Genomic DNA, 11,237 nt, shown 5'->3' on the forward strand with positions numbered 1-11,237 from the left:
TATTAGATAAAAGGGACCCCGAGTGAACAAATAACACAAAAATTTGATACTTATTTCATTTATTTATTATAGAAAGTTATGCAACACCCAATGCCTCTGTGTGAAAAAAGTAATCGCCCCCTTAGACTCAATAACTGGTTACGCCACCTTTAGCAGCAATAACTGCAACCAAACGCTTCCTGTAGTTATTGATCAGTCTCTCACAGCGCCGTGGAGGAAGTTTGGTCCACTCCTTCATGCAGAACTGCTTCAACTCAGTGACATTTGTGGGTTTTCAAGCATAAACTTCTCATTTCAGGTCCTGCCACAACATCTCAATGGGGTTTAGGTCTGGACTTTGATTAGGCTATTCCAAAACTTTAAATTTCTTGTTCTTCAACCATTCTGATGTTGACTTGCTTGTGGATCATTGTCTTGCTGCATGAACAAGCTGCGCTTCAGCTCACGGACGGATGCCCTGACATTCTCCTATAGAATTCTCTGATACACAGCAGAATTCATGGTTCCTTCAGTGATGGCAATTTGTCCAGGTCCTGTTGAAGCAAAGCATCCCCAAATCATGACACTACCACCATGCTTACTGTGGAATGCAGTGTTTGGTTTTCGCCAGACATAACGGTGCCCATGTTGGCTAAAAAAGTTCCACTTTTGACCCATTTGTCCATAGAAACATTGTTCCAGAACTCTTGATTATCATCCAGGTGCTTTTTGGCAAACTTGAGACGAGCATTCATGTTCTTCTTAGTAAGCAGTGGTTTCCGCCTTGCTACCCATTTTTGCCCAGTGTCTTTCTGATGGGGGAGTCATGAACACTGACCTTAGCCAAGGTGAGAGAGGCGTGCAGATCCCTGGATGTTGTTCTAGAGTTCTTTGTGACTTTCTGGACGATTTTACGCCTTGCTCTTGGGAGAGATTTTGGTAGGCGGCCACTCCTGGGAACATTCACTATTGTGCAAAACTTTCTCCATTTGGACAATATGGCTCTGACTGTGGTTTGGTGGAGCCCCATAGCCTTAGAAATGGCTTTGTAACCCTTTCCAAACTGATAGGCATCAACAACTTTTTTTCCGGAGGTCTTCAGGAATTTCTTTTAATCGTGGCATGATGTGCCTCTAGAACCTGTGTGCTGACAACTTCACTCTGATGGTAAGGGCCAAAGTTAGTCAGATTTATATTGGGCAGGGCTGGCCCAAACCAGGCCTGATTGTTAACCAAAGTATTCAAAAAGCTAACCCTAAATATCCCTTTAATTGGATTGAGTTAACTAGGGGGGCAATAACTTTTTCACACCTGAATTGCATGTTTGATTACCTTGCACACCAAACAAATGAAAGAAGCACCAAACTTTGTGAAAAATGTACAAAAATGCAGAAAATCAGACAGGAGGCAAACACTTTTTCACGGCACTATATATACTGAACCATCTAGTGTCCATATCGATTCTTGCACTGGTATGTGCTCTAAAAATGTAAAATCAATTTGCACGATGCACAGTGCATACTACCTGAATGACCGGGCGCGTCCATGTAGTTGTTCTGCTGTTATGATTTACATAGTATATTCTTCCTTTACTATCTTGCTTTTCTTCCCAACCTGCTGGCAGCCCTGACGAAGTGGGCAATAACTAGCAAAGAGAAACATCCCAAATAATATAAAATTACTGAAATAAACAACAACAGAAATACACAGCAGCAGTAACACAAAACCAGTGCACCCTATTCATACTGAAAAGAAAAACAAACAAAAAAAAACAACAAAAAAAACCCAGCTGTTTGGGATATTTTCAGATTTTGTACAGAAAAAATAAATACAAATTAAATTAAATGTGTAGAGATGCCATCTCAAGTTTCTTTGTTTTTTTGTTGCATTTTAACCTGCTTTTCATGCGAGGCACAACCAGAGATGAACCTTCAGTGCAGGTGAAGCCCGTTTCGGATGGGAATAAAACTCAACACATGAAACAACCTACTCAGCATCACAGACAACCCCCTTAGAAATGTATTCCAATGTAGGTTTCTCTTTGAGAAATATTACACAACTGCCTCTACTTTAAAAAAAAAAAGCACCAGAACCTGATAAATTACAAGTTGTGATTATTTACTCCAATTGAAATAGGGAATGTCAGTGTTAAAAGAGGACTTCCGGCATCAGGCACCATGAAATACAAATGAAATAAGCAAACTACTTGTGGCTTGAAACTCTTTAGAAGAAGACATGCTGCCTAATTGTTCTGAACAAGCGCAGGATTATGGGATGTCTCATAAATACCCCGGCTTACAGTGAATAGCTCAGGTCATTTCATACTCAGACCACCATCTATCATTGAATTCATATGCCAGTGGAAGAAAAGTCCACATGTTTTAATACATGGAAGTAAAGTTCTCTGGATATCCTCAGCAGCACACAGCGGTGGCCAGTGAATGTGGTGAGTTTTTGTCCCATCCAAATGGGGATTTATTTTTGACAAACACGCAAGAAAAGACACTTAAAAAAACCTGTCTCTCTTCGTCAAGAGCTGGTTGCATATTGTGAAGAAATTTTAAAAAGTGTCACGCTTGGTTGTTACTTCCATCAAGTGGCGGCTAAACTAGACAATGATTTCATGGTAAGACTGGCATTCCACTGACACTATGACGACAATGTCCAAAATATTATTGTTTACCTACATGCCCTTGAAGTAAAGGCAGGAATTCCCATGTGTACATACCACAGGATGTGTAGGATGCTCTTCAACAGCCTGTGCACTTCCCCTTCTGCTCGAATGGCTCTGAACCTGTTAAACAGAGAAAGATGGATGACACAAAACTGACAATCTAAGAAAAACACACTTTTTATTTATTACTTATATAATAAATAATGGTTATTAAATGGTTGGTAGTTTTATGTGTATGTGTGTGTGTATATATATATATATATATATATATATATATATATATAATATATATATAGATGCAATGAATACAACAGGAGTCCTATTTCCATTCCATTTTATTTGCCAGATGAATTTATTTAAAAGACAGTAAATTACTTTTTACTTCCAACAATAAAAGAGCTTACCGTGATGGCGATGCGTTGGCTCAGTTCGTCTGCAGGAGGACTCTGAGCATCACAAACACTGTGTTCAACGGGAGAGTGAGGTGGTGGTGGTGGAGACTGCTGGCTGTGGTTATTATACAGTGTGGTCTCATCTTCGGTTATTATTTCCCAGCTCTACAAGAATTTTTTATTTTTATTTTAAAAGAACAACAACGTGTTTCTTATTAGAGTAGATATTAAATCTTATAACAAAAATCTTTGTCAACAGAACAGGTTGCAATGTTTAATGGAAAGATATCTAAACAGGCCTGTAATACAACACAAACCTATCTATGTACACTTACATCGGGAGACTCTCTTCTCTCATGACTTGACGCTTCAGATATCTGCCGGCGATTAGTAAAGGCATGATGTGCTTCATGGTTAATAGTTTGCTGTTGTTGTGCTTCTGCCTGACTGTCCCTAGAAACGGGCACAACAGAAAAATAGAAATTAGACGAAGTCCTATGAATACATAAACAGCCGCCTTCTTTCTAAATTGTTTTAATACATGGAAGTAATTAAAATCTTATTTTCAGATCCTACTCAGAAAAAGCAAACTCCTTCTCAGCTGTAAGGTACATTTACAGTAAGCAGTGAGCTGAACGTCTTCCAGATTTCTAAGAGAACAGAGATTAGTATCTGTGCAGGAAGTACTGTGCGGCATGTTTTTTTTCCCACACATCTATTCAAGTAGTTCAGCTTTGTGTGTTCTGTGCACACTGGCTGGCTGAAAAGCTTTACCATAAGTCGGGGCCTACATTTTGTTTTCCAGACATACAGGACACAATTTTGCAAGTACTGTAAATAAACAATTGGATTTTACTTTTTTCCTTCTTCTTGTAACGGTATAGAAATGGAAAAGCTTTAGGAAAAATAGCATACTGAGCTGTGGGCCTGTGCCATTGTGTCGTTCTGGTTTCGTGGTTGACGTAGTAGGTCCTGCCGAGGTTATCCTGTCTTTCTTCCCAGCCTGGAGGAAGCACAGGAAGCTGGCGGCACGTCCCAGAGGTGTCCTGTTGGTCCAATATTTCCCAGCCAGGCTGTAAAAATAAATCAATCAATGATCAATGAAAAAAAAAAAAAGCTCCACAAGTGCAGAGCTAACCCAGATTTTACAGCAGAGCGGGATGACATTTGTTCAAAATATGAGTTTCTGCAATGTTGACTTTCTTAAATATCTAACACACAACACGGTCTACAATAAGTGTGCCTTTACATTGTATGTGATAAATCATGCTGACATGCAGTAAGAGTAGTACAATGTACAACATAAATTCTAGCATGTACACAAATGTGCATGCCCTGTTACATAACTCTCTTTACTATATACAACTGATCTAGCAATATCTGGCCTTGACACTGTACCGTAACAATTCACTTGCCAACTACGAATTCATAAAGAAGCGTGTGGCTACCAACGTCCCTTGGGACTGATTCTTAAAAACAGATAGCTTTTTAAAAACTATCTATATGGACTCAAAGACAAACAGGTGCGTACATACTATGATTTTTAATAAGTCATACTGCACTTGCCTCTACATCTTCAGACTGTTCTTCATTGTCTTCCTCCGACCCATTGTTTTTAGGCAAGTATGTCATCTTCAGTCTAAGATGGCCTTTCACTCTGGATTTATGACTGTGTGGGACAAAGCAAAAACAGTTGGCTTCTGATATCATGGTAATGGCATTGAGCAAAGATCTAAGCAGAATCCATTTTTCATCACAAAATTTGATCAGAATTTTGTTTATAAAGATAAAAGTTGGCTTATAATAGCTATCTACTGTAGTTTGTGGTCTGCACTTTACAAACAAACATTAAGATATTTAAAACAAATAACCCTGTCTTATGGAATCAAACAACAGAACATAATCCTGAGGTTTGCTACCATATGCAACTCTTTTAAATGTTAGACCAAATTGTGGTAAACTTGCAGCAAAAAAAGAATGGGGCTTGGATAAACAAATGCAGAAAGCCAGCCTACATGTGGAAAGCAGAAAGAAAATTGACTGGTGTTTCTGCATTGTAAGCTCTCATCAGTAAAAAATAAATAAAATAAAACATGTGTTGTGAATAAAGAACAAGGAACTTTGTTAGGCTGAAATCTCTTTTTAAAGTGTTTCCTTAAGTATGAGTAACTAAATATGCACATTTTAACCAGTTAGATCTAGTAACTATTCTTATTTCTAATTGACTTGCACGTTCTGAACACAACATTCTGTATAAATGCAATCAGATTCTGTTTTTCTCATTTCGAATGCAAATGTCACTGCCCCAGCCCTTTCATTTTCACCATCAATGTAAATGCACACAACAACACACCACAGAGAGTAATGTAGTAATGTTTATGACATGCATGTGAAGAATTAAAAACAACTGTATGAAATATACTTTGAAATCTAAACGATACCAATAATATAATGAATAGCCAACCTTCTTGGATGAAGAAGAAAATCCTTAAATGTGTATGGCCTTTCAATGTTAGGATTTTCTGTCTGAAATACAAATCAAAATTATTAAAGCAACCTATAAAAAGTAGGCATATTTGTTTCTAGACTACCTTAATGTTTTTATTGACTTGTTTATAATGTAGCTGGTATCACAGTGTAGAAATGATTTATTCTGATAAAAGGGTGTTATAAGGTTTTTCAAATTTATCTCAAGAATCTACAGAATTAGAAGCAATGTAAACAGAAAACGCGTTAGATTCTCTGAACAGCGCATTCTATCAGTCAGCAATGAGATGGGACGTTAAGATAAACCATTTTAATAAAATAAAGAAAAAACACAAAAACACAACGTTTCTAAAACAAAACTACCAATATTTGTCTGTCTGGAGGACTATAAAGCTGCCCCATGCAATAGGTGCTCCAAACATTTATACAAAAAAATGTTTTTAGTTAAACTTACTGGTAACTGCTGAAGAGGAACATCAACCTGACCCAGAAAATCATCCCTGGTCTAAAAAAAAAAAAAAACACAAAAAGAAAATATTTTAGTACTTTCTCATACCGCCTCTTCATTGTTGTACATTAATTGCAGGCTTGAAGAACACAAACACCTCAGAAGTATTGTGTTGATAGAACAGCATAATGTTTGAATAGGACAGCCAGTGAGCTGTGTATAATTACTTGGTCTCACAGTCTATATAGAGACAATTAAGCACACTGCAACTGTACACTTATCTTTGTGACAAGGGCCTGCATGTTATTAAACAGGATTTAACTGTATTATTTACCAACACTTAACTAGGAGTATTTATAAAAAAATAAAATAAAAAAGGAACAAACATTTCAACATATTTTGAGTGTTACACATCAGTATTAAACTAGTGAATGCAAAATAACAGCAAAATAAACTGCTTTGTGAAGAACTTGCACAAAAACATTACTGTACAGCTGATTTCTGAAAAAAAAAAAGTAGAAGCTAAACTGTCTTTTTATTGCTTGTTAAAAACCATTATAATGGGTTTACAGCAAGTGCATGTACTTAGTTAATGAACCCATTTCCAGGGGTTGAGCACAGCTGACATTCACCCTAAAATTGCGTGATGTCTGAAGTGAATTGTTTATTTAGTTTAATTAGTATTATTAATGTTCAGGAAACCTACAGCAGTGTTGGGGAAAAATAATTGCAACTTTTTGGCAGCATTTTATTTAGCTATTTTTCCAGTCTAATCTCTTTTACTACCGACAAGCTAAGAGGAACCCTCGGAAAGACTCCATTTTTAATTTGCAAGACAACACTGAATGAGCTAAACTAATCCACAAATGATTTCCCCTGGGGTCTGTCCATTTCGGGGGCATGCCAAGAAGAAATAAAAACGCATATCATGTGGGCTTGATTCGTTTCTACCAACTTTCTCTAGCTAAGTTTTTGCCACTTACACTGCACAATCGCCACAATTATTTTTTACACACAATCACAAAACAGCACTAAGAAAAACAAATATTTTTGTACACTTTAAAAAGTAGCAGCACTTGAGTAATTAAAATATTTATTGAATGGAACTACTGTATGCCTCGTCTAACTGAAACAGAGCTGGTGCCAAAGAAAGCATACTCCATCTGCGCCTAGCTAGAACACTTAATGTATACAGACTCATTTAGATCAAACAAGGCAGGAGAGAACTCAAAGAATCAGCGACTGTGTGTGTTATAGGTGGTGGTGTGAAATACATGTGCCTCTATTTACACAAAAAGTCACAAAAAGGAGAAGGTCTGTATTGTTTTGTAATAAATATGTACGGTATACATTACAATGTTTTATAGGATTAAGACAGTGGTCCTTACAGTACTTAAGTAAGTTTTGCAAAAGGTTACTATCTTGGCAAATTATTTAAATTCTCTCCAAAAGCCTTTTCACTTGGTAATCACATAACGCTACTAATCAAATACATCAGAGTACATTTGGCACCACATGCAACTGATACTGCTTCTAACCCTGATTCTGCCTTATGGATATAGTAATAACATCCCCAAACTTTGATGCTGATCAAATATTTAAAAAAAAAATTAGTCAGACATCTCTGCATTCATAAGCCGACCAAAACAAAATAGAGCTGAATTTATACCCAGGAATCTGACTTGTGCTAGAATCTATCACTAAAAGGAAACCAGTTTATACCCAAAAATAGTTTTGAAATGATGTTAAGCATCAGTTACTGCACATTTATAAAAGGAAATCTAACCATTTTATCAATGTTATGACTATTCTACCATTAATTGTGTTGAGAATCCTTAGGCAAATATTCTGTATAAACTGCGCATTCGAATGTTTTTTTTGTTTTTTTTTTCATTTATTATTATTATTATTTTTTTATTATTTATTTATTTATTTAAATCAAATGAGGACAGCTGGCTGCAGGCCTCAACGGAGAAGTAATTTAACAGAACATCTGGGACTTCAGATGATGGCCTTAATATTGTAGGAATTTTCACTGCAATCAATAGGAGCAAATAGGGGACTGTAAAAAGATAAAAATAAAAAAGTATTTTTTACTAAGGCAGCCTTAAAAGCAAGGTTTCACTGAACTAGGAAACATGAGTCTCTCCAGAGATCTCCGATAAGAAAATTGTTTGACGTCATTCCTGTTAAACCCTCTCGTGTTACAGACTTATCTGTTTCTTTAGTCTCATCAAAACAGTGCATGATCGTAATTGGTGTGGGGGGGATATGAATCATTCAACTCTTAAAATGAATAAACCACAATCTATTTGACTTCAGGTGATGTGCACTGTAAATAAATAAATAAATAAGAAGGCTCTTTATCAAAACCTACCATGGTAACTGTAGGACAAAAAATCATATATTTAATCCACATATAGCACATACACAGTAGCCATCTGTTATCCATTTGCATTAGAGCATGATTACTGTTTATCAAGCACTGCAGGGAAACGATAAGTCAAATGCCAACTGTATGCCATTAGAGAGACCCACACTGCTAACATCGCAATTTAAACTGACTTTTGTGTAGCAGGGCCAAAAAATGTGCACTCTACAATTCATGCACATACTTTAAAATACAAATATTTTAACCAACTAATTCAGATACGGTTAAATATGGGTATTTATAGACACTCAAATGGAAGCAAAGCATTCAAGGCCAATTTATATATAAATTAATATTTCCTGGGATGTCTGTCCCAAAACAAATTCCCCAAATAGCCATGTTCCCACAGTAATGGGAAGCTGTGCATATTACTGAGCCATTTGGTGTTGGTAAGGCAAGTTAGGAATCAATGCTTAGTGGATATTACCGGATTCTGCCGAGTCAATGCCCTGGGGGCGTAAAGTTGTGCTTAAGGCAAAAGCATTGACTCAGACAGGGGAAAAATTACAGGCATTATTGCAGAGGGAGTATTTTTATCATTAGGTAGATTACGTTTTCAATTTGGCATGTTTAATTCAAAGGTAAAAGCACACAGTCACGATAAAGAATCAAGGTGCAGTTAACACATTTTAATGAAATTCAACTGTTTTGTCATTTCAAATATTTTCACAAAACAAAATTTAAAGCTGCAGTGTCCAGTGCAAAGCCACATCATGAAAAAAAGCAAAACACATTTGTAGGTGAAAAATGTTAAAATAAAAGATTGCTACATTTAAAAAATATATAAACATTTTCAGTCCACTAAAATAAAGGGCTTTACATAATCTCTGCAAGTAAGTACTGTGTCCAGTGTGAAAACACAACACGAAATAATAAATGAACAGCCAAAGTAGCACTGTAGCATTACAATTTAATACAAAAAAAGTGCTCAAGTTACAAGCTTTTGCAGTGTCTTAAAAAAAAAAATTCTAAAATAGGGATTGTAATGTAACAGGAAAGCGTAATCAATCAGACTGCCGAGTATGTATCATCTGATCCGAAAACGCCAAACTCCATGTCTTTGTTATCTGAACCGAACGTAACCCTAACCCTGCATCATGCAATGCACACAGCAACTACTTCTAGGCAGTCTTTTTCTATTCACGTGAGCATTAAAAAACTACAATTTATGGTGAAAATGTGCCTTTCAGCTAAAAGTTGGGGTGGAGTGATTATTCAAACCGGTGCATTGACTCAACAACGGCTACTAAACAGAAACTATTTCACCAATGACATTTCTTTTTTAAAAAGAAGAAGGAATAAAGCCTAACAGTCTTCTTTAAATCTAACTGTCTGGAATTGCAATGTCTGGGAGCTGGCAACAGAGACCCTATAAACACAATTAAACAAAACTAAAACAACTGCAGTTCAGTGACACACAAAACCTTACATTGTATAGTCGCAACCTGGACAAATATGTACCAATATCAACATTTACAAAGCCAAGCCAAAAAAGAAATTCTTCTGAAATCAGCTTTGCCTAAACTAAACAACAACTGTATAAAAGGTGGTCCTTTACACAAGCTCTATTTACACTTTGTACACATGTATATTTAAATCAGAAAAAAAAGTTCGGCTGGTCCTCAAACACAGGACTGCAGTTGCTACAAGAGACATGAAAGCATCTGATTTTTATTGGAGGTATTATAAACTAAATCAACTAAAAACAGAAAAAACAAACATTGATCCAGGCTATTACAGCTTACAAAAATAAAGGCTCAATGGATCCCTTTTAAAAACCAACATTCTTCCTTTTAAACATCTAGACATCATGTTCTTCAGACAGCTGACAGACTGAATGTCTTCTCAGCAGCCACAGGAGAAGAGACCTAGGCCAGTTTCCATTTCAAACAACAAATAACCCTTTGCATAACTGATCTGTATTCCTCAAAGTGAATTTATACTGTCCCCTTTTTTTTGTCCCACAGGCGTTGACGCATGATCCGTCAATTTTAATACTGAACATATTCAGCAGAGATAATTTCACTGACAATATCTGCAATCAAAATAGTTTCTGATTTTAGATTTATTTGCAACTGCAGTATTGTATAACCACAAGCCTTTAATTCTGTACTTCAAATACCATCAATAAAAGCTTCTAAAAGATGTGTATATTGTTTTGGGCTACCAAATAACCAAAATGTACACATTGGTAGGTGCACATGTTCAACCAGGAAAAAAAAAAAAAATCTTTCCATAAAACAGACCAGTGGCTTAAATGTTTATTAAAGCTCTCAATGCAACATATACTGTACGCAATGTTGGTAAAGTAGCAATATTTGATGCTGTAATGTTTTGCCTTAGACAAGTTACTACATTTATAAATCAAAGTTACTTTACAATTATTCCATTACATTTTTGAGCAGTTGGTTTTGCCAAGCTGTTAAAACATGGACAGCATGACACCCAATGCTTTACAAACAGGGCTGGTTCATGACACATAAGAGAACATTCAGAGCAGCCTTTCCACTGCTGAAGCCTAGTCATTGATTTCATTTCATGACTAGTGTATACAGGTGGCTCAAATTACTAAGCTCTACTCTGGTATCAAGTTGTTAATCTTGAATCCAGAACACTGGTATCAGCAAGCTGGGCCAGACTAACTGGAGTCAAGAGAAATATTTCTGAAGTTATCTATTTTTAACTGGGGCTCTCTCTGGAGCTATAATTAACCAGAATACAAATGTAAATAATAACATGACGGGTGGAATCTCTCTGCCATTCGCTTTCAGTGGATTCCAAATCCTGGTGCTCTGCAAAAACAAGACAAGGTGCAGTTCTGATAAA

General features: G+C 36.3%; 1 protein-coding gene across 4 annotated transcripts in view; it reads right to left on the reverse strand.

Annotated features, from left to right (window-relative positions):
* LOC121294702 (E3 ubiquitin-protein ligase NEDD4-like) overlaps positions 1-11,237 on the reverse strand; it is a 35,027-nt gene that overhangs the window by 8,961 nt on the left and 14,829 nt on the right. For 3 of the 4 annotated variants that reach the window (XM_041218710.1, XM_041218711.1, XM_041218708.1), the window contains 8 exons: positions 5,987-6,037; positions 5,510-5,571; positions 4,612-4,714; positions 3,961-4,118; positions 3,381-3,498; positions 3,058-3,210; positions 2,708-2,773; positions 1,505-1,624 (listed from right to left, as the gene is read on the reverse strand). In XM_041218710.1, coding sequence (XP_041074644.1) covers positions 1,505-1,624; positions 2,708-2,773; positions 3,058-3,210; positions 3,381-3,498; positions 3,961-4,118; positions 4,612-4,714; positions 5,510-5,571; positions 5,987-6,037 — 831 coding nt within the window. The remainder of the gene's footprint in view (positions 1-1,504; positions 1,625-2,707; positions 2,774-3,057; positions 3,211-3,380; positions 3,499-3,960; positions 4,119-4,611; positions 4,715-5,509; positions 5,572-5,986; positions 6,038-11,237) is intronic. The other variant, XM_041218709.1, reaches the window with a different exon arrangement.

This window comes from Polyodon spathula, chromosome 19 (genome assembly GCF_017654505.1).
Source record: "Polyodon spathula isolate WHYD16114869_AA chromosome 19, ASM1765450v1, whole genome shotgun sequence".
Classification (NCBI taxonomy): Eukaryota; Metazoa; Chordata; class Actinopteri; order Acipenseriformes; family Polyodontidae; genus Polyodon; species Polyodon spathula.